The sequence below is a fragment of the Coregonus lavaretus genome (assembly GCF_964263955.1).
Source record: "Coregonus lavaretus genome assembly, chromosome: 20".
In the NCBI taxonomy this organism is placed as follows: domain Eukaryota; kingdom Metazoa; phylum Chordata; class Actinopteri; order Salmoniformes; family Salmonidae; genus Coregonus; species Coregonus lavaretus.
Window position 1 is genome coordinate 28,205,244 of NC_140007.1, and position 24,095 is coordinate 28,229,338.

Consider the following 24,095-nt stretch of genomic DNA (forward strand, 5'->3'; position numbering starts at 1 on the left):
AGTCAGCCGATCTAGGTAACTGTCCTTTCTAAGTAGGCTACAAGTAACAAACCAAACACTTGCTGTAGTTGACAAGCATATATTGAATTTGTATCCATAGTATTAATATCCAATTTATTGATTGACATTAAGTGACCATTCTCAATCGTTTAATCTAGCAAACCAAAAAAATGACTACCTCGAAATCGTCTCTCTATTCCGATGGCAGAAGTGAGTCTTTCAATTTGAACCAAGCACGCTGCTAAATCTTCCATTCTATATCACCAAACCAAATACTTTGTAGTATCTGTCTAAGCAACACATACCAACATGTGAATTACACTCAGAAACCCAGATTTTACTCTATGCCATTGACCCAATGCTATTGAAACGACACAGAAATCCAGCAAATAGCCCAATTACACTGGTTTATCTTCTTACCATCTGATACAAAATGAAATTCCTTCACTTCATCACCTTAGCTCCGCAATGATAATTAGTTTAATGGAAACCCTAAATTGGCTTTGTACTATGTTATAAGTTAGTTCTATAAATTCCACTCCTTATGGGCAGTTCATTTCTTAACCCTTATCTCTATCAAATGATCCATTAACTCAGAAAACCTTTATTTATTATTTCCCACTGCTGACGTACGTCTACGTTTGGGTGAGCAAGTTAATATATAAATATTATTCTAATTATTACTTTATCACCTCTCAAGTAATCGATTACACACATAAAATTCATCCTATTTTCACATCTTCACATACTCCATATAGAACGTTAGAAACTCCTAGGTACTCACATCAAACAATCCCTTCGGTTTTTTTTACGATTCTCAATTGACACAAATCAACTTCTTCAAACATACTCCCAGCGGAACCAAAAAACAAAACAACTTTATTTTCCCGGACACTGACCTTCCTCTCATGGGATCCTCACCGGTTCTCTAACCTTCAGGAAACACCGTCAAAATCAAGCCTCTCATTAAAACATAGACTTTTCCACTACTCTCTAAAATAACCTCACGCTCTCCATACCATTCCTTGATATTCTATGATGGGCATTGATGTACGGAACCACAATATAATGTTATATCAAAGCTTATTATCCAAATGTATATCAAATTATCAAAACTTCTATAATTGATTATGCTCCCTTCAGATTAAAATTACTTTCTGCTTTTTTTTCTAAAATAGCCGATGTTGTTCCGTTCAATTACTTAACTTTGTTAGCTGACTTTTCGTGCTATCTTTAACCTATCCCCTTTAAAAATACCTTCTTGAGGATCCTCATTATCTGCCCATGCTGATAAATCACTGATATATGTTTCCCCATAGAAAAATCCTAAATTAATTAACATCCATTCGCACATTGTCTGATTTTCAGTACTTTTAAAAGATACTTGTTTTAAATGCGGATTTGTCTGTAATAATTTCGTAATTTCCTTTCTCTCTCTTCGAGGTAAAGCTATGATTTAATCTTAATGGTGAATGTCTTTCCAGATACCGGTCTACTAAATTGGCTATCCATTACTTTTATTAGTTCATGCAATATTAGTAATCAAATACTTGAACCAAATCCCCAACTTGATCTTTATTACATTTTTGTTTGCCTATTTTGTCATTGGTGCCATGATTCAACATGCTCCTTTTGAGTAATTCACAAAGGACTAATTCTATACTTCTTTTTATGATGATTTACCACACCAAAGGCCCGGAACCTATTCCTTTTATGATGATACAACACATCAAAGGTCCGTAACCTATCTCTTTATAATGTATCCATACACTAAGGTATTCCTGCGCCCAATCTTTTTAATCCAATCTCTTTATAATGTCATTACACATTAAGGGAAGTCCTGCGCCCACTCTTGTTAAACCCACACTCCTTCTCCTCTGTTGTTTTCTACTCATTACTCTGAACAAACCCTGTTTAGAATCATAGCACCATGTCATTGTCTAATTTGATATTTCTCCTTACATCTGTTTACGTACTTGAATACCACTCATCTATTCCCCTCAAATAAATATTGAATTTTAAACGTTCGTTACAGCTCAGCTTTAACACAGATAAGCAGAATTTACCCTAATCAACAAATGAAAGTCTGCTTACCTGTTAGTTCGGCTGTAAACTGCATCCTGTTCGTTTAGACGCCAATCTGTTATGATGAGTTTCTCTGGTATCGAGGACTTCAGGATGTAAGAGAATAGTTAAACACTTAGGTGGAGAGTTGGTTCATAGTTATTTAATATCACAGTACTGGATTCGCATGACAAGCGGTACGGGCGTAGCCTATTGTCTTCCGATTGACTTACATAGAAAACCTCTCAGTTTATATAATGCTTTCCGAGCTAATTCCATCCAACAGTTGCCAACCATTATTGAGTGTCACTCATCACCTACAATAGGATCCCCCTACATGGTATCGTGTTGCACCCTAGCCAGGATATTCCATCACATACTCCTTCTAAGATTAGCACAAGTGGCCCCCAAGCTATCTTGGCACGCAGACCTTCTGGCACCCACCAGTGACAGAAATAATTACATGGCGTGTCCTTATCCTCTCACCGCCATACAGCTCATGATCAAAGACATTAACAAATACTGTATAAAAAACGTTATATCATCTGTAGACCCTGCCACATACGTCTCGTTTCTGAGCCGTTGAATTGCGACTCCACTTGTCTCTAGACTGATTTGCCTGTTTAATTGCCTTGCAGAGTGAGTAGCTACACTGTTTGTATTCTGCCATATTCCCAGTCACCTTGCCATGGTTAAATGCAGTGGTTCGCGCTTTCAGTTTTGCACGAATGCTGCCATCTATCCATGGTTTCTGGTTAGGGTAGGTTTTAATAGTCACAGTGGGCACAACATCTCCTATACACTTCCTGATAAACTCTGTCACCGTTTCAGTATATTAATCTAAATTATTTTCGCAAGCTACATTTACATTTACATTTTTAGCTACCCGGAACATATCCCAGTCCGCGTGATCAAAACAATCTTGAAGCATGGATTCCGATTGGTCAGACCAGCGTTGAATAGTCCTTAGCATGAGTACTTCCTGTTTGAGTTTCTGCCTATAGGAAAGGAGGAGCAAAATGGAGTCGTGGTCAGATTTTCCGAAAGGAGGGCGGGGGAGGGCCTTATAACCATCCCGGAAGTTTGAAAAGTACAACAGTCGATATGTTGATAGACACTATGGCCTACCACCGTCGTATCATCAGCAAAGTTGATGATGGTGTTGGAGTCGTGCGTGGCCACACAGTCCTGGGTGAACAGGGAGTACAGGAGGGGACTAAGCACACACCCCTTTGGGGCCCCTGTGTTGACGGTCAGCGTGGCGGAGGTGATATTGCCTACCCTCACCACCTGGGGCCGGCCCATCAGGAAGTCCAGGATCCAGTTGCAGAGGGAGGTGTTCAGACCCAGAGTCCTAAGCTTGGTGATGAGCTTGGAGGGGACAATGGTGTTGAACGCTGAGCCGTAGTCAGTGAACAGCATTCTCACATAGGTACAGTATCTTATCTAGGTGGTTTAGGGCAGTGTGTTGAACAATTGAGATTGCGTCATCTATGGACCTATTGGGGTGGTTTGCAAATTGGAGTGGGTGTAGGGTGTCTGTGATGGTGGAGTTAATGTGTGCCATAACCAGCCTCTTAAAGCACTTCATGATTCCAGAAGTGAGTGCTACAGGGCAGTAGTCATTGTGGCATGAAGCCTTAGAGTTCTTGGGGACAGGAATGATGGTGGTCATCTTAAGACGTGGGGATTACAGACTGGGACAAGGAGAGGTTGAAAATTACTGTGAATATGCCTGCCAGCTGTTCTGCACATGCACTGAGAACGTGCCCTGGAATCTGTATCTGTATTCCCAGTCATGTGAAATCCATAGATTAGGGCCTAATTTATTTATTTCAAGGGACTGATTTCCTTATATGAACTGTAGCTCAGTCTAATCTTAGAAATTGTTGCATGTTGTGTTTATATTTTTGTTCAGTATAATTCTTAGGTAAATGGTGTGTGGTCAGCACTTTCTCAGGCCAAGGCCCAGCTGGGTGACTGGAGCAGGGGCCATCTCCCACGCTAGCTAGCTGAGATCTGGCCTGGCTGGCCATTGTTGTTGGGAACTTTGGGGAGCAAAAAGGAAGAGGGAAATGTGCTGAGCATAAGGCCAAATAACACTCTTATCTATACCACCTGAAGGCAGTGCCATAAGTGAGTAAAAGAGCTATAAAAACAATCATAATAAGTCCTGCCTTATTAGAGAAGTGGCTGTGCTGCAACAGTTTGGTAAAAAGAAGAACCTACTACAGTACACAAAGTGTATAGTAAGGTGTTGGGATGTATAAACTGAACTCTACAACCACATTTATCTTGCTTTGAACTGCCACTGTGTTTCCCAGCTGTCAGCGGCCCACGGCCCATCATTCAAGACGCGACATGTCTGGCCCTGTCTAGGGCCTGGAGGCATTCCTCGACCCTTCCACCCCCCTACCCTCCCCTCATCCCCTGCTAAACCCTATGAGGGCATTGTCGGAGTTCCCGTATCAGATCCTACTAGGTCTCCCCCAGGAGGAGCATCACTGATAAAGGCCTTATCTACTCTGTGTAAACAGCCTCGGCCAGGCATTGTTTCACCATTCTATTATTGTAACATTTATTTGCTCTGAAGGATTGTTATTTTGTGTAACTGAGGGGGGAAGAGGAGGTGGTGGGGTGATTCGTAGGCCAGTTTGGCACAGCGTGAGTCAGCGTAATTGCTGCTACGGAGGAGGATTGGCGGAAGAAACCTGTGGCCTTCTTTTTTTCTTTCTTTTTTTATCTTCTGCAGTAGGTGCGATATGCCTGGCACCCCATAAATAACACACTTACAGAAATGTGAGATTGTTCAGATTGAGGGAGCAAGCAAGGGGGTTTCTGCCTGTGTTGTGTTCAAAAACAGCAGCCACTGTTGCTTCAGTGTGTTCCTCATCTCTGGTCCTGTGGCCCCTTGCACGTACACCATGGGCCTCAAGCCCTGCCAACCACTGCATACCTCACCTTACCTGCTGGTAAACAACGACCATAGTCCCAGGCATCCTGAAACATCCAAGCCCATCCCTTGCTTTGTACAGTGCAGTACAATGTCCCCAGTCAACCCCAGTCCTGAGATGGTAGCTAGCATCCCAATATCCCAGAGGAGTTCCTTCAAACAAAACAAATGATGCCATTTAGATGCCAGTTCATTTCTATTTTTGACATTCGAGTTGAGAGCTAAGTAAAAGTTTAATTTTAAATAAATAAAACATTTAATCACCACTGTATTTTTTAAATCATCACTGTATGACTAATAAATCACTGTGTGTTTTTATTTAATGAAAATAACTAAAAATATATATTTTTATAATTTATTTCCCTGAGCCTCCTTTTGCCACCTGAACAGATTGATATTAATAAGGGCATTATCCAAATTTTCACAATTTCTGAGTGTTATTCAGACCTCACAGTGTGGAAATATCATTACAAAAAATATATATATATTCTATTTTTTAACTGCACTGCCCCTTTAAGCTCTACTGAGCCCCATAAGAATAAACCAATGTGGTAATACATGAAAAGCATCTCTATTTCTCAGTGGCCCAGTGTTAAACAGAAATATGATTCCATTCAAGATATTGTGAAAGAAACTTCACAATGTGAACATAAAGTGGAGATCACTTCCAATTCTTTACCTGGAAGAATATCTACTCTTTATGCCAAATTGTGGTAATAAAAGGCTTTTAGGGGCTTTTGAAATGTTCGACATCACCCTGTGTTCCTCCCGAAGCACTGAAGACTCCCTGTCTACTCTTTTGAAAACGGATCACTTAATGGCCGTTTAATCTCAACCCAAGCCCACTTCTTTGGTTGGAGGTGTTCTCACAAGAGGCTTGCCAAGTAGAACACTCCTTGGCTGTGTCTGTGATGCATCCTTAGACTAAATTATACTGAACAAAAATATAAACGCAACATGCAACAATTTCAACGATTTTACTGCATTACAGTTCATATATGGAAATCAGTCAATAAAAATAAATAAATTAGGCCCTAATTTATGGATTTCAAATGACTGGGCAGGGGCGCAGCCATGGGTGGACCTGGGAGGGTATAGGCCCACCCACTTGGGAGCCATGCCCACCCACTGGGGAGCCAGGCCCAGCCAATAACAATGATATTTTTCCCCACAAAAGGGCTTCATTACAGAGAAATACTCTTCAGTATTGGGTGGCTGTCAGGGTGGCTGGTCTCAGACGATCCCGCAGGTGAAAAAGCCGGATGTGGAGTTCCTGGGCTGGCATGGTTACAGGTGGTCTGTGGTTGTGAGGCCGGTTGGACGTACTGCCAAATTCTCTAAAACGATGTTGGAGGCGGCTAATGGTAGAGAAATGAACATTAAATTCTCTGGCAACAGCTCTGGTGGACATTCCTGCAGTCAGCATGTCAATTGCACGCTACAACAAAACTTGAGACATCTGTAGCATTGTGTTTTGTGACAAAACTGCACATTTTAGAGTGGCCTTTTATTGTCCCCAGCACAAGGTGCACCTGTGTAATGATCATGCTGTTTAATCAGCTTCTTGATATGCCACACCTGTCAGGTGAATGGATTATCTTGGCAAAGGATAAATGCTCACTAACAGGGATGTAAACAAATTTGTGCACAAAATTTGAGAGAAATAAGCTTTTTGTGTGTATGGAACATCTCTGGGATCTTTTATTTCAGCTCATGAAACATGACCCACACTTTACATGTTGCGTGTATATTTTTGTTCAGTATAAATAGTAAACTTCTCTCTCAAGAGTTCAATGGTATAAGGGATTACGCCTCATGTGTTAACATTTGGGGAAGTCCACTGTGCTAAAGGTTAAAAGAGAAATAATATATTGCAGCTGACAAAGTTATTAAGATCTTAATTCTGGTTCTTGGAAACCCAGTATATTTTTTTAAGCTTTAGCAGTATTCCAATAATTGCCATGTAATGTATACTATAAAACCATTATCATCCTTTTGGTGTTGGGCTTACAGTGCCTCAGAGCAAAGACAAAGTTCAGGATGGGGAGAATATAAACTATGATATGCTTGGGAACCTCCCTTCCTTTTCTATCATTTTTAATTTAGCCAATTAAATATCCAGTAAAGATGTAACTAGGCCCCGGTTCCCAGCTCTCTCTCTCTCTCCAGTTTCCAGATCTCATCTATGTAGATGCTGTCTGGACTTGACATGCGTAATTGCCAGTGTTGGGGAATAGTGAACTATATGTAGTTCAACTAGTAATTAATCTGGGGTGACAGGTAGCCTAGCAAAAATATGTTGCTGGTTCAAGTCGACTAGGTGAATAATCTGTCGATGTGCCCTTGAGCAAGGCACTTAACCCTAATTGCTCCTGTAAGTTGCTATGGATAAAAGTGTCTACTAAAATGTAAACTACATTTGGTGGTAGTTGAACTAAATTAAAATGTTGTTTTCAGTAGTTAATTACTTGTTTGCCATGTAGCGGTGTAGCTAACTACTGGAACTACACTACTCGTTTTACAAAAAGAGAAGAAAATAGGCTATATTTTTCTTTATTTTTCGGTATCAGTCCTGCCTAATTCTCATTTGAAACATTGTTTTTGTGTTTAATAGGCTAAATTACACATTCTGTTAACACCTGACCCCAGAGTTGTCTGTTCTTGCAATTTGTAGTCTATGACATTTTAGATATGATAATTTTTCCCGAAGTAGCTTCCCACTGGGCACACACTGGTTGAATCAACGTTGTTTCCACGTCATTTCAATTACATTCTAGTGTTAAGTAACTGTTATACTGAACAAAAATATAAACGCAACAAAAAGAGTAGGGGTGTGGATCAGAAAATCAGTCAGTATCTGGTGTGACCACCATTTGTGTCATGCAGCGCAACACATCTCCTTCGCATAGAGTTGATCAGGCTGTTGATTGTGGCCTGTGGAATGTTGTCCCACTCCTCTTCAATGGCTGTGCGAAGTTGCTGGATATTGGCGGGAACTGGAACACACAGTCGTACACGTCGATCCAGAGCATCCCAAACATGCTCAATGGGTGTCATGTCTAGTGAGTATGCAGGCCTGGGACAATTTCAGCTTCCAGGAATTGTAACATGGGGCCGTGCATTATCATGCTGAAACATGAGGTAATGGCGGCGGATGAATGGCACGACAATGGGCCTCAGGATCTCATCACGGTATCTCTGTGCGTTCAAATTGCCATCGATAAAATGCCATTGTGTTCGTTGTCCGTAGCTTATGCCTGCCCATACCATAACCGTACCGCCACCATGGGGCACTCTGTTCACAACGTTGATATCAGCAAACCGCTCGCCCATATGACGCCATACATGTGGTCTACAGTTATGAGGCCGGTTGGACTTTCTGCCAAATTCTCTAAAACGACGTTGGAGGCGGCTTATTGTAAAAAAATAAACATTACATTCTCTGGCAACAGATCTGGTGGACATTCCTGCAGTCAGCATGCCAATTCCACGCTCCCTCAAAGAGAGAAATACGTTTTCTTGAAAATTTCTGGGATCTTTTATTTCAGCTCATGAAACATGGGACCAACACTTTACATGTTGCATTTATATTTTTGTTCAGTGTAGTTTGGTAAACTATGATTTCAGAGTAGCTTCCCCAACACTGGTAATTGCTGTCATTTAAACATTGGACGGTAGGCTCCTGAACCCAAATGTCCTCCACCTTACTTCTTGTATTATGTTAATGGTCTCAGCTCCATTGTATTCACAGGCATGGAGAGTGATATCAGAGTTACATGTATGAGTCCAGTGGTGTTTCATTCATCTGATAAAGACAAGCAGGGACTAAGCATAGAGCAAGTAACAATGCAGTGCTGGGGGTCAGGGTCAGGGAAGATGGCTGGAGAGGTATGGGCTATTTCCTTTAGACAGACATATTCATGACTCTCTGCTCTTAAGTTACAGGACTGCTTAAATTATTTCCAATTGGCTTCAGAACAAAATAATGAGAAATCTGCGAGAGAGTGAGCTAGACGGAATGTTCATTAAATCGTTATTTTTTAGTGGACGAAACAGTGATATGGGGAAATGATCGACAGGTAGTTTGGGAATTGAAAAATGGTCCAAAGCTCCTGTCTGTTATCAGTAGGAGACTCCTGCTCAGACTCCTGCTCAGACTGTTAACCAATGTCTCATACCAAACAAAATGATTTTCAATTTTTTTTAAACTGTTTGATATTTGCCAGGTCGCATTGCAATTTATTACTAATCCAAGCTGTCATAAATAGATTTTTCTTCCCATTATAAAATCTTAAATGAGTTTTAAGAAGTTGTGTAAGTGAATGATGTGAATTCATACCTATGTCTCTCTATGTTCCTTCTGTTCCCAGACATTGACGAGTGTTCTTTTGACCGGGCGTGTGACCATTCCTGTGTCAACTCCCCCGGCAGCTTCCAGTGCTTCTGTCATAAAGGCTATGTTCTCTACGGTCTGGCACATTGTGGCGGTAAGGTGACACTTATCCCCCCTCTCCAGGTCTCTGTACACCATTACTCACCCAGTCCACCACACTTTCTCTAGACTTGCCTGCTAAGTTATCCCTTGTAACTTGAATATTAATTAGCATTTTGTGTAGTCTGTTTGTATGGCTCCCTAGCCCATATTGCTCACCAGACCAGTCAGTCTAATGCTAGCAATCCCAAGTTGGAGGAAGACTGATTTAGCCTTGATTTAGTGACATGAGTAGTACACAGTAGCACACATGACTCCACCTGTTGCACTAAAACAAACAATTATTATAAGAGGTATGTGCTTGATGCTGTGGTAAAGTTGAGGTAAAGTTGATCTATTCCAGTGTGGTAGAGGAGGCAGTCTCGTGTTCCAGGCGGCTGTTGTGTGCCAGATCTGCAGTGCAGAGAGAGAGAGGGACCCGTTTGAGCACATCAGGCTGTTTCAGCTGCCCTTTGATGGTCTGTGTATCACGAGTCTGAATCTGATGCTGTCTCCAGAGACTTCTCAGAGGAGGGTCTCTCAGAGGAGGTGTAGGACATAGAGAGTGAGAGTGAGAGAGATAGAGATAGAGAGAGAGAGAGAGAGAGAGAGAGAGAGAGAGAGAGAGAGAGAGAGAGAGAGAGAGAGAGAGACAGAGAGACAGAGAGACAGAGAGAGGAGAAAGAGAGAGATGAGAGAGAGAGAGACAGAGAGAGAGACAGAGAGAGAGACAGAGAGAGAGAAAGAGAGCGGGGGAGAGAGTGAGAGAGAGAGGAGAGAGAAAAAGAGAGGGTGAGACAGTGAGAGAGAGACAGAGAGAGAGAGACAGAGAGAGAGAGACAGTGAGAGCGAGAGAGAGAGAGAGGAGAGAGAGACAGAGAGAGAGAGAGAAACAGAGAGAGAGGAGAGACAGTGAGAGAGAGAGAGCGAGAGAGACAGAGAGACAGAGAGAGAGGAGAGAGAGAGATAGAGAGAGAGAGACAGTGAGAGAGAGAGAGAGAGAGAGAGAGAGAGAGAGAGAGAGAGAGAGAGAGAAAGAGAAAGAGAGAGACAAAGAGAGGGAGAGAGACAGAGAGAGAGAGACAGTGAGAGAGAGGGAGAGGGAGAGAGAGAGAGAGACAGAGATACAGCGAGAGGAGAGAGAGAGCGAGACAGAGAGAGAGAGAGAGAGAGAGAGAGAGAGAGAGAGAGAGAGCGAGAGACAAAGAGAGAGAGAGAGACAGAGAGACAGACTATGTACACGCACAAAACAAATAGCTTTGCAATTATTTATTCTCCATTCTTGTTCATTTTGACAGGTCTACCAATGCGGGAATGTTATGATAGCATATTTCCAGGAATGAATGAGAGGGCAGAATAGTTGCCTGGCGTAAGAGCTGTGTGTGCATCTGTGTGCCATTCTAGAGAAGTCCTGCTGGTGATGAATGTCTCTCCCCTCCCTCTTCTAGTCTATACTGTCGGAACTGTTAGATAACCCTGAGATTTATGTTGCTTTCCCTGCACCTCCTCTTCCACAGCAGTAACCAAGGTTGTGTTATTCCCCGCTGTAGCTTATCAGTTGAAATATAGCTGCCAAACACTCCAGAGACTGCTGCTCAGTGCTTAACAATGGGCTCACCCTAAACAACCCCTATTAGGTCAGTGACCTGCTGCCAAGGAAAGTGTGGAGGCCTGTCATCACTGGCTTCCGCTGACATCTGAGAGACTACCCTGACTGAGACATTAGGAAAACCACATGGTAGAGTTACACTGTGGCGTTAAAGTGAGAGAGGCATGATATGAGGTATAGAGTAGATGTTACTGTCTGATTATTCCATCTGAATGAATCAATATGTTGTTTATATAAAACCAAGTTGATATTTGATCATTAGAATACAACTTATATATGTGTTCTATTTGACTTGGTTACAATCACTTGATTATTGAGTAGACTTAAGAAGACAACGTACCCCGTTCTAGCCAACAGCCCTAGATCTATGCTCTACAGACATGGTGCCCTCTGTTTACTGTTGACTTTCACAGTCAAACTGTGATTAGCCTATTCTACAGCCTCTCAGTCTCACCGGAGTCTGGGGCAGAAGAATGTGTGTCTGCGTGCCGGGGAGATGACAGGTATTGATGCCTATTGAAGAAAGCAAGTGCCGGCGGGTAAGCTAGCTCATTTTCATGTTTCTTTTTGTTCCCCCTGGAGTTGGAGTAATGCCTTTGACACTAGCGGATGATAGCAGCCACAGACAATAATGATGCATGAGGTCAGCATTCATGTCAAGTTGAAAGTATTTTTCTTCTCTCTCTTTGACTCTCCCTTCTTATGATCCCATCCCACATTGGCCTCTGGGATAAATGAGTTGATTTCCTGTGTGCAAACAAAAACAAAAACAGACAGAGCTAGCTCTAGAGAGGGGTTGACAAAGTTTTACTCAAAGTCTTTTCACATTTCAAACTTGAGAAGAAAAATAGAAAAACACTTGGTTGGCAGTCAATCCCTTTTCTCCTCTCTCTCTCAATTTCAATTCAATTCAATTCAATTCAATTTAAGGGCACTATTGGCATGGGAAACATATGTTAACATTACCAAAGCAAGTGAAGTAGATAATAAACAAAAGTGAAATAAACAATAAATATTAACAGTAAACATTACACTCAGAAGTTCCAAAAGAATAAAGACATTTCAAATGTCATATTATGTATATATACAGTGGGGAAAAAAAGTATTTAGTCAGCCACCAATTGTGCAAGTTCTCCCACTTAAAAAGATGAGAAAGGCCTGTAATTTTCATCATAGGTACACGTCAACTATGACAGACAAATTGAGAAAAAAAAATCCAGAAAATCACATTGTAGGATTTTTAATGAATTTATTTGCAAATTATGGTGGAAAATAAGTATTTGGTCACCTACAAACAAGCAAGATTTCTGGCTCTCACAGACCTGTAACTTCTTCTTTAAGAGGCTCCTCTGTCCTCCACTCGTTACCTATATTAATGGCACCTGCTTGAACTTGTTATCAGTATAAAAGACACCTGTCCACAACCTCAAACAGTCACACTCCAAACTCCACTATGGCCAAGACCAAAGAGCTGTCAAAGGACACCAGAAACAAAATTGTAGACCTGCACCAGGCTGGGAAGACTGAATCTGCAATAGATAAGCAGCTTGGTTTGAAGAAATCAACTGTGGGAGCAATTATTAGGAAATGGAAGACATACAAGACCACTGATAATCTCCCTCGATCTGGGGCTCCACACAAGATCTCACCCCGTGGGGTCAAAATGATCACAAGAACGGTGAGCAAAAATCCCAGAACCACACGGGGGGACCTAGTGAATGACCTGCAGAGAGCTGGGACCAAAGTAACAAAGCCTACCATCAGTAACACACTACGTCGCCAGGGACTCAAATCCTGCAGTGCCAGATGTGTCCCCCTGCTTAAGCCAGTACATGTCCAGGCCTGTCTGAAGTTTGCTAGAGTGCATTTGGATGATCCAGAAGAGGATTGGGAGAATGTCATATGGTCAGATGAAACCAAAATATAACTTTTTGGTAAAAACTGTTTTTCTGCAAAGGGACCAGGACGACTGATCTGTGTAAAGGAAAGAATGAATGGGGCCATGTATCGTGAGATTTTGAGTGAAAACCTCCTTCCATCAGCAAGGGCATTGAAGATGAAATGTGGCTGGGTCTTTCAGCATGACAATGATCCCAAACACACCGCCTGGGCAACGAAGGAGTGGCTTCGTAAGAAGCATTTCAAGGTCCTGGAGTGGCCTAGCCAGTCTCCAGATCTCAACCCCATAGAAAATCTTTGGAGGGAGTTGAAAGTCTGTGTTGCCCAGCGACAGCCCCAAAACATCACTGCTCTAGAGGAGATCTGCATGGAGGAATGGGCCAAAATACCAGCAACAGTGTGTGAAAACCTTGTGAAGACTTACAGAAAACGTTTGACCTGTGTCATTGCCAACAAAGGGTATATAACAAAGTATTGAGAAACTTTTGTTATTGACCAAATACTTATTTTCCACCATAATTTGCAAATCAATTCATTAAAAATCCTACAATGTGATTTTCTGGATTTTTTTTTCTCATTTTGTCTGTCATAGTTGACGTGTACCTATGATGAAAATTACAGGCCTCTTTCATCCTTTTAAGTGGGAGAACTTGCACAATTGGTGGCTGACTAAATACTTTTTTTCCCCACTGTACAGTGTTGTCACAATGTGCAAATAGTTAAAGTACAAATGGGAAAATAAATAAACATAAATATGGGTTGTATTTACAATGGTGTTTGTTCTTCACCGGTTGCCCTTTTCTTGTGGCAACAGATCACAAATCTTGCTGCTGTGGTGGCACACTGTGGTATTTCACCCAGTAGATAAGGGAGTTTATCAAAATTGGGTTTGTTTTCAAATTCTTTGTGGATCTGTGTAATCTGAGGGAAATGTGTGTCTCTAATATGGTCATACATTTGGCAGGAGGTTAGGAAGTGCAGCTCAGTTTCCACCTCATTTTGTGGGCAGTGTGTACGTAGCCTGTCTTCTCTTGAGAGCCAGGTCTGCCTACGGCAGCCTTTCTCAATAGCAAGGCTATGCTCACTGAGTCTGTGCTTTCCTTAAGTTTGGGTCAGTCACAGTGGTCAGGTATTCTGCCACTGTGTACTCTCTGTTTAGGGCCAAATAGCATTCTAGTTTGCTCTGTTTTTTTGTTAATTCTTTCCAATGTGTCAAGTAATTCTCTTTTTGTTTTCTCATGATTTGGTTGGGTCTAATTGTGTTGTTGTCCTGGGGCTCTGTGGGGTCTGTTTGTGTTTGTGAACAGAGCCCCAGGACCAGCTTGCTTAGGGGACTCTTCTCCAAGTTCATCTCTCTGTAAGTGATGGCTTTGTTATGGAAGGTTTGGGAATCGCTTCCTTTTATGTGGTTATAGAATTTAACAGCTCTTTTCAGGATTTTGATAATTAGCGGGTATCGGTCTAATTCTGTTCTGCATGCATTATTTGGTGTTTTTCGTTGTACACAGAGGATATTTTTGCAGAATTCTGCATGCAGAGTCTCAATTTGGTGTTTGTCCCATTTTGTGAATTCTTGGTTGGTGAGCGGACCACAGACCTCATAACCATAAAGGGCCATTTTTTAAGTATTTTTAGCCAGATCCTAATTGGTATGTCAAATTTGTTGTTCCTTTTGATGGCATAGAAGGCCCTTCTTGCCTTGTCTCTCAGATCGTTCACAGCTTTGTGGAAGTTACCTGTGGCGCTGATGTTTAGGCCGAGGTATGTATAATTTTTGTGTGCTCTAGGGCAATGGTGTCTAGATGGAATTTGTATTTGTGGTCCTGGCAACTGCACCTTTTTTGGAACACCATTATTTTTGTCTTACTGAGATTTACTGTCAGGGCCAAGGTCTGGCAGAATCTGTGCAGAATATCTAGGTGCTGCTATAGGCCCTCCTTGGTTGGTGACAGAAGCACCAGATCATCAGCAAACATTAGACATTTTACTTCAGATTCTAGTAGGGTGAGGCCGGGTGGGTGCTGCAGACTGTTCTAATGCCCTCGCCAATTCGTTGATATATATGTTGAAGAGGGTGGGGCTTAAACTGCATCCCTGTCTCACCCCACGGCCCTGTGGAAAGAAATGTGTGTGTTTTTTGCCAATTCTATCCACACACTTGTTGTTTGTGTACATGGATTTTATAATGTCGTATGTTTTTCCTCCAACGCCACTTTCCATCAATTTGTATAGTAGACCCTCATGCCAAATTGAGTCAAAAGCTTTTTTGAAATCAACAAAGCATGAGAAGAATTTGCCTTTGTTTTGGTTTGTTTGTCAATTAGGGTGTGCAGGGTGAATACGTGGTCTGTCGTACGGTAATTTGGTAAAAAGCCAATTTGACATTTGCTCAGTACATTGTTTTCACTGAGGAAATGAACTAGTCTGCTGTTAATGATAATGCAGAGGATTTTCCCAAGGTTGCTGTTGACGCATATCCCACGGTAGTTATTGGAGTCAAATTTGTCTCCACTTTTGTGGATTGGCGTGATCAGTCCTTGGTTCCAAATATTGGGGAAGATGCCAGAGCTGAGGATGATGTTAAAGAGTTTAGTATAGCCAATTGGAATTTGTGGTCTGTATATTTTATCATTTCATTGAGGGTACCATCAACACCACAGGCCTTTTTGGGTTGGAGGGTTTGTATTTCGTCCTGTAGTTCATTCAATGTAATTGGAGAATCCAGTGGGTTCTGGTAGTCTTTAATAGTTGACTTGAAGATTTGCATTTGATCATGTATATCTCTTTGCTGTTTGTTCTTTGTTATAGGGCCAAAAAGACTGGAGAAGTGGTTTCTCCGTTTTGGATAGATAGCTCTTCGTGTTGTTGTTTGTTTAGTGTTTTCCAATTTTCCCAGAAGTGGTTAGAGTCTAGGGATTCTTCAATTACATTGAGCTGATTTCTGACATGCTGTTCCTTCTTTTTCCATAGTGTATTTCTGTATTGTTTTAGTGATTCACCATAGAGAAGGCGTAGGCTCAGGTTTTCTGGGTCTCTATGTTTTTGGTTGGATAGTTTTCTCAATTTCTTTCTTAGATTTTTGCATTCTTCATCAAACCATTTGTCATTGTTGTTACTTTTCTTCTGTTTTCTGTTAGAGATTTTTAGATTTGATAGGGAAGCTGAGAGGTCAAATATACTGTTTAGGTTTTCTACTGGCAAGTTTACACCTTCACTATTACAGTGGAACGTTTTGTCCAGGAAGTTGTCTAAAAGGGATTGAATTTGTTGTAGCCTAATTGTTTTTTGGTAGGTTTCGACACTACTTTCCTTCCATCTATAGCATTTCTTAATATTATTCAATTCCTTTGGCTTTGATGCCTCATGATTGAGTATTGCTCTGTTCAAGTAGACTGTGATTTTGCTGTGGTGTGATAGGGGTGTCAGTGGGCTGACTGTGATTTTGCTGTGGTGTGATAGGGGTGTCAGTGGGCTGACTGTGATTTTGCTGTGGTGTGATAGGGGTGTCAGTAGGCTGACTGTGATTTTGCTGTGGTGTGATAGGGGTGTCAGTGGGCTGACTGTGATTTTGCTGTGGTGTGATAGGGGTGTCAGTGGGCTGACTGTGATTTTTCTGTGGTGTGATAGGGGTGTCAGTGGACTGACTGTGATTTTGCTGTGGTGTGATAGGGGTGTCAGTGGGCTGACTGTGATTTTGCTGTGGTGTGATAGGGGTGTCAGTGGGCTGACTGTGATGTTGCTGTGGTGTGATAGGGCTGTCAGTGGGCTGACTGTGATTTTGCTGTGGTGTGATAGGGCTGTCAGTGGGCTGACTGTGATTTTTCTGTGGTGTGATAGGGGTGTCAGTGGACTGACTGTGATTTTGCTGTGGTGTGATAGGGGTGTCAGTGGGCTGACTGTGATTTTGCTGTGGTGTGATAGGGGTGTCAGTGGGCTGACTGTGATTTTGCTGTGGTGTGATAGGGGTGTCAGTGGGCTGACTGTGATTTTGCTGTGGTGTGAAAGGGATGTCAGTGGGCTGACTGTGATTTTGCTGTGGTGTGATAGGGGTGTCAGTGGGCTGACTGTGATTTTGCTGTGGTGTGATAGGGGTGTCAGTGGGCTGACTGTGAATGCTCTGAGAGACTGCAGGGGTTGTGACCCGTTTTTGTTGGTTATGTTGTCATAGTTGTGCCTAGGGGGGCATATGGGGGAGGGAATGCTGTGACCTCCAGGTAGGTGTTTGTCCCCCTGTGTGCTGAGGGTGTCAGGTTCTTGTCCAGTTATGGCATTTAGGTCGCCACAGACTAGTACATGTCCCTGGGTCTGGAAATGATTGATTTCCCCCTCCAGGATGGAGAAGCTGTCTTCATTAAAGTATGGGGATTCTAGTGGGGGGATATAGGTAGCACACAGGAGGGCATTTTTCTCTGTTGAGGTCATTTCCTTTAAAATTTCTAGCCAAATGTAAAATGTTCCTGTTTTGATTAATTTAATTGTGAGTTAGGTCTGCTCTATACCAAATTTGCATACCCCCTGAGTCCCTTCCCTGTTTCACACCTGGTAGTTTGGTGGATGGGACCTCTCTCTCTCTCTCTCTCTCTCTCTTGCTCTCTCTCTCTCTCACTCTCTCTATTTCTCTCTCTCTCTCTCTCTCTCTCTCTCTCTCTCTCTCTCTCTCTCTCTCTCTCTCAAGGTGAAGGTCAGACTTCTTCAGACAAGCAGTTTGACAGACAGATGCATCTCCTTTGCTTTGTGGCAACACAATCCTAGCCAAACACTCTTGATGAAGTCATCATCTCCATCGTGGGAGAGAGCAGTGGAGGCTCGCAGACTGTTTTTATTCACGCTGAATAATCAAGCTAATCAATATTCTATCAGCAGGCCACATCATCAAACACTGTCATTATCTGTGTTTCTCTCCTGGTGACTCTGTCACTAAGCCTGGCTGGGCACAGCCCCGAGCCACACCGCCTTGCCTTGTCCTCCTCATCCTCAGCCCCGAGCCACACCGCCTTGCCTTGTCCTCCTCATCCTCAGCCCCGAGCCACACCGCCTTGCCTTGTCCTCCTCATCCTTGTCCCCCTCATCACACAAATTAAGTCATTTTCTGTCTGTTCCTAGGCAATATCCATCTGGTTCCTGTATTGTTTGAGTGGTTTTGGTTTATGTGTGTGAAAAAGTGATTATCATTTACTCCTCTCTGGCTCTGTAAAGTCCCTCCAAGTGTTCTTCTTCCCAAAGAGAGAGAACTTTGGGGGGAAGAGAAGTTCCGACCAAAGTGATATCACGTCCTGGATTAGACTTCAAATGAGAAATCAGCCCAGTTTACCAAAACACACATTAATCTTTTGTAGAAGTGATCACTGACAGTAGAACTGACCTCACATAAACTCTGTTCATTTGCAGCTGTCAGAAACTCTGTTCATGTGCAGCTGTCAGAAACTCTGTTCATGTGCAGCTGTCAGAAACTCTGTTCATGTGCAGCTGTCAGAAACTCTGTTCATGTGCAGCTGTCAGAAACTCTGTTCATGTGCAGCTGTCAGAAACTCTGTTCATGTGCAGCTGTCAGAACACATTCTCTTTTGTTTCTTTCGATTACTCTCTCATCTTTCATGTTTGATCAGTTATATTGATGCTATTTCTTCTCATGCAACCAGGTTTACTGAGTGAGTGAGTGAGTGAGTGAGTGAGTGAGTGAGTGAGTGAGTGAGTGAGTGAGTGAGTGGGTGAGTGGGTGAGTGGGTGAGTGAGTGAGTGAATGAGTGAGTGAGTCAGTGAGTGAGTCAGTGAGTGAATCAGTGAGTGGTCATAACTGTCCGTTGTCCTCTGCAGATATTGATGAGTGCAGTATAAACCGCGGTGGCTGTAAATATGGCTGTGTCAACACTCAGGGCAGCTATGAGTGTACTTGTCCACCTGGATACAAGCTACACTGGAATAGGAAGGACTGCATTGGTATGTAACAACACCACCACCCGGTGGTCAGAACATAGAAACACACATTATGGTTTGGTTCCAAAGTAATTGAAAGGATGGTGTAATTGAGGAGTAGTGTATGATTGTGATGTTGTTTTTGTGTTCATCCAGAGCTGATGAAATGTCTGCCTGGCCTAGCTCCAAAGACCACTCTGACCTGCAGTAAAACAGGCAAGAAAGAGAGCTGCTCCCTCACCTGCTCCTCCAAGGCTCACTATCTGGCAGGTAGAGACATCCATTTTACATTTACATTTTAGTCATTTAGCAGACACTCTTATCCAGAGCGACTTACAGTTAGTGAGTGCATACATTTTCATACTGGCCCCCCATGGGAAACGAACCCACAACCCTGGCGTTGCAAGCGCCATGCTCTACCAACTAAGCTACAGGGGACTACGTCCATATAAAATATCAGCGTTAATACACATTCTTACAGTTTTTATCTCAGACATTGTGTGCTATTGATTTAAATGACTTCTGACTGAAGCTGTAACTATGTTTGATCATTTGCAGAATCTGACAGCAGCTATACAATGAGCTGTGGCATCCCCATCCTGCGAGGCAAAACCCCAGCCAGACTGAACACAAGCAGCACTCCGAGCTGCATAGGTACAGTGTCCCACAGAAACATTCTTAGGACTTAGGTAGAAGGTTGCAGATGTAGCTAGGGTTAGGGTTTGGGTTAGGGTAAGGGTTGCGGCTGGAGCTAGGGTTAGGGTAAGGGTTTGGGTTAGGGTAAGGGTTGCGGCTGGAGCTAGGGTTAGGGTTTGGGTTATGGTCAGAATCAATGGGTTTGTATATTGTTCCTATCTGTGCCACTGCATATATGCAACTGTTGTGGACTGAATGGTTCTGTTGTAGTGTGATCCTTCTCTACACCCATCCACCTACACTGCTCTGTTTGCCTGTAGAAACAGGGGCCCCTCCAGTGAAGCAGACCGCCTCTTTCAAGATCAAAGATGCCAAGTGCCACCTGCACCCCAAGCTGACAGGCCGGGCTGAGGACAGGGGCCGAGCGCTGGGGCCAGGTGAGGGGCCACATCTGGCCTACATTCCAGACCTTGGTAATGATGGCCTTACAAAAAAACTGACAATTCAACTACAGTGCATTCTTTTTTTCTGTATGTCTCATATTCAGTGTGTGCATATTCAACAGCAAATTTGTAGGTAAGTGGGTCTCTGTGTATTTGCTACATAGTAACCCTCACTGTGATTATGTGCAATGAAGCCAGTAATCTGTCTAACATATGCAGCTAACAGACCAATGCTACCACCCCAACTCTAACCCATAAAAGACCAAGCATTGATGTTGACACCCAGTAATTTACCATGTTGTTTTACAATAATGTGCCCCTAGGAAGTGGACAGCCCTGCAGTAACTGCCTGGTTACGTTTGTCAACCTCAAATGTGACTCCTCCAAGAAGGCCAAAGGGCGTCGTGCCCGTAACCCCACCAACAAAGAAGTGACACGCATCACCCTGGAGCTCGAGGCGGAGGTCAAGCCAGGAGACACCACAGGTCAATCAGTCTGGACACCAGTACTGAGATTTACAAGATGTCCGCTTTGATATACCTCCTTGCCACTGTGATTGACTGATTGATTCATTTTTTGATTGCTTAAGGAATTCATTGATTCATTGATTGATCTGGTCATATGTACTGTCCCTTCTCCCCCATAGGGAGCTGTAACCTGAGTTGCCTGCGCCAGCGCATGGAGAAGCAGGTGAAGACATACATCAAGGCCCTGAAGAAGTCGATCAACCAGGAGCGTTTCCTGATACGTGTGGCTGGGCTGGAGTACGAGGTGGCCCAGAAGCTGCCCCAGGTCGACTCAGGCCACGAGAACTGTGGTCCAGGATGGGAGAAGGACAGCGGACGATGTGGTAAGAAAGACCAGTTTGGCAGCCATCTTTCTCTGTCACCAGTTACCATGTAGACCATGACTCTGTACGAACATTTTATTATATTACAGATGGCATAAACAGTCAAGGCCCTGTGATGACACAAACCATAAGCTGACATCAGTTCTCATGACTATTTATGACTCGTGTGTACTTATGTATTCTTAGAGTCTCATGTACTGAATAGAAAAACATCTCCAGATGTTGGTGTGTTAGTTTGGAGTCAAGAGTGTTTGGTGTCAGTGTGTGTACTGTACTGTATAGCTCTCTCACCAGACCCCCTGGCTATTCTCTCAGTCAGATGTTTGCCGGGATCTTACTACCATGGGGAACAGGAGCGCTGTGTCCAGTGCCCACCTGGCACCTTCCAGGAGAGGGAGGGGCAGCTGGCCTGTGACCTGTGCCCAGGCAGTGATGGGCATGGACCTGCCGGGGCTCGCAACATCTCCTCCTGCGCAGGTACATACACACCCCTGATGGCAGAGTGCACTAATTATCCATTCAGTGAAGTGTAGCACAGTGTACTGTACTTCTCTATCTGACTGAAAGTGTCTTGTTACTGTTGTCTACATCAAGGTCAGTGCCCAACTGGCTACTTCTCCAGTGATGGGTTTCAGCCATGCCAGCCATGCCTGTTTGGCTCCTACCAGCCTGACCTGGGACGGACCCTGTGCTTCCCCTGCGGAGGGGGGCTGAGCACCAAGCGGGAGGGGGCCAGCTCCTTCCATGACTGTGAGGTCAAAGGTCAGTTCATATTATCCTCACATCTGTGCCATTGATTCAATATTATTTCACCTCAGATTTGGTTTGTAAGAGTGAATATGTGTGTGTCCCTCTCCTCTCTGCAGTTCAGTGCTCCCCTGGCCACTACTACAACACTACGGTGCACCGCTGTATTCGTTGCCCTTTGGGCAGCTACCAGACAGAGTTCAGACAGAACTACTGCATCACCTGTCCTGGTAACACCACTACAGACTTTGATGGTGCCACCAGTGTCTCTCAGTGCAAGAGTAAGTTCCTGATTGTATAAACCTGCTATCTGCATACAGAATGCATTTTCTGACAGAAAAACTTTTCCTTTTGGACTTTCAAAAAATGTAGCCTTGAGCCTTAATTTGCAAACCTTTTCTATGAATATTAAATTCAAAATACAGGTTGCATAAATTGCCCTAAAGGAAATTGGTCCACACTTAACAAATTGAATTTTTTATTTGATCTATCCAGCCAAATAGAAATATGGATTTTTTCTTTCCAAAACTCCAGATGGATTCACTAATAACGTGTATTATATTGTGTATGCGTGTGTGTGTACGTTAGACCGAGAATGCGGAGGAGAGATGGGTGAGTTCACAGGTTACATTGAGTCGCCCAACTACCCTGGGAACTACCCAGCTAATGTGGAATGCATCTGGAACATCAACCCACCCAACAAGCGCAAGATTCTCATGGTGGTGCCTGAGATCTTCCTGCCCTCAGAGGACGAGTGTGGAGACGTACTGGTTATGAGGAAGAATTGTAAGCACCTCTCATATAACCCAGCCCATGTGTTTAATATAATTCCATTCACTACATTCCAGCCATTATTATGAGCTGTCCTCCCGTCACCAGCCTCCTCTCAACCCAGTGTGGTGTTCCACAATATCAATCCACTCTATAGAGATTGGATCTAGGTTTCAATAAACACGGAACATTCTCAAACAACAAATACTGTACTATACATAGTTCAATTTTAAGGTTTTAGTTTTTAAGGCGTCTACTTGAGAAGCTTTCAAGTTCAGGAAATTATCATAAGAGCAGATTGAGATTGAGTGCCTGCATACCCTATGTGCAAAGTATTTTGTCAATCTTCTCTGTCTCTCGTCTGTTCTTCCAGGGTCAGCCACGTCCATCACAACCTATGAGACGTGTCAGACGTATGAGCGACCTATAGCCTTCACCGCCCGCTCCCGCAGACTCTGGATCAACTTCAAGTCCAACGAGGCTAACAGTGCCCGAGGCTTCCAGATCCCCTATGTCACCTATGACGGTAAACTCTCACCCACCACACAGACATTCACTGACGAAACAGAGGGGGCAAGTCTTCGGATTCTGAGGTGTTTATTGTATCGTGTTTTTGTGCATTCACAGAGGATTATGAACAGCTTGTAGAGGACATTGTCAGAGATGGAAGACTCTATTCCTCTGAAAACCATCAAGAAATCCTAAAGGTTAGTGCCTGCTGCTAAGATACATACTACTGCATCCCTCAGTGGGTCATATTCATGTTCAAGTCAGGTATTGTCTGAATAAATACTTTTCAATACTTGAATACTTGTCAGTAAAGTGGGCTGTGTTGTTCTCTTCTTCCTATCAGGATAAAAAGCTGATTAAAACTCTCTTCGACGTGCTGGCCCACCCAAACAACTACTTCAAGTACACCCCTCGGGAGTTCAGCGAGATGCTGCCGCGCTCCTTCTTGCGCCTCATAAGCAGCAAAGTCTCTGCGTTCTTGCGACCATATAAGTAGTCTCCACATCAAACCCCGCCCCTGAAGGACCAGACCCCACCCCCCTCTTACAGGCCAAACACCAAACTCTCACAGGACTTATAACAAGTTGACAAAAATAACATTTTTTTTTCTTCTTCTATTTTTTCATACTGTAGGCTTGACGACACACTTCACTATGCAGTCTCATATGTCGAACTTAATCTGTTTTGCAGTATTTAGTTTTATATCCTTTAATTTTCTCCAAAACCATGCTGTCTCTGAAGCCAACCAACTTGAGTCAAAGTACAGTACAGGCTTTCTTGCTCATCTCTTCTTTCTGAATATTTATCACGACTCCAATATGTTTGTGTCGTTCTTTGTTGTTGTCGTCATTCTTGTTTCTATTATCATATAGCATAGATGGCCTTGTCTGTCATTTTCACAGCAATCCCTAATGAGAAGGATGTGTGTGTATTTCAGATGACGCATGTTGTCTGTTTGTTGACAAAATGGACAATGGTAGAGGCATTTATTTCAAACAGGAAGAAGGATATTACAAGGGCAATATGTTTGTCACATTTGTTTTGAGCTGGAACAGGGTTATCGTAAACGTGCTTTAATATATAGTCTTTCACTTGAGTTCCAGCTTTAACTCTTACCATGCCAGGATGAGTCTGTTTTGATAAATGTATAAGCTTTTGTACATCTATATCCTCCATGAGCAATCCTCAAGGAGAAGGACCTGTCAGTTTCATGTCATAGTTACATTCCA

General features: G+C 43.0%; 1 protein-coding gene across 1 annotated transcript in view; it reads left to right on the top strand.

Moving 5' to 3' along the window:
* Positions 1-23,371, top strand: part of LOC311148069 (signal peptide, CUB and EGF-like domain-containing protein 3) — a gene marked incomplete at its 5' end in the record, with an annotated part of 110,512 nt that extends 87,141 nt beyond the window's left edge. The window contains 14 exons of the mRNA XM_084184964.1: positions 9,388-9,504; positions 18,811-18,933; positions 19,066-19,179; positions 19,468-19,563; positions 19,866-19,982; positions 20,312-20,473; positions 20,635-20,838; positions 21,154-21,315; positions 21,433-21,600; positions 21,705-21,866; positions 22,174-22,371; positions 22,730-22,882; positions 22,984-23,063; positions 23,210-23,371. Of these exons, the coding sequence (XP_084041090.1) occupies positions 9,388-9,504; positions 18,811-18,933; positions 19,066-19,179; positions 19,468-19,563; positions 19,866-19,982; positions 20,312-20,473; positions 20,635-20,838; positions 21,154-21,315; positions 21,433-21,600; positions 21,705-21,866; positions 22,174-22,371; positions 22,730-22,882; positions 22,984-23,063; positions 23,210-23,362 (2,009 nt within the window). The 3' untranslated portion in view covers positions 23,363-23,371. The remainder of the gene's footprint in view (positions 1-9,387; positions 9,505-18,810; positions 18,934-19,065; positions 19,180-19,467; positions 19,564-19,865; positions 19,983-20,311; positions 20,474-20,634; positions 20,839-21,153; positions 21,316-21,432; positions 21,601-21,704; positions 21,867-22,173; positions 22,372-22,729; positions 22,883-22,983; positions 23,064-23,209) is intronic.
* Between the last annotated feature and the right edge of the window lie 724 nt (positions 23,372-24,095).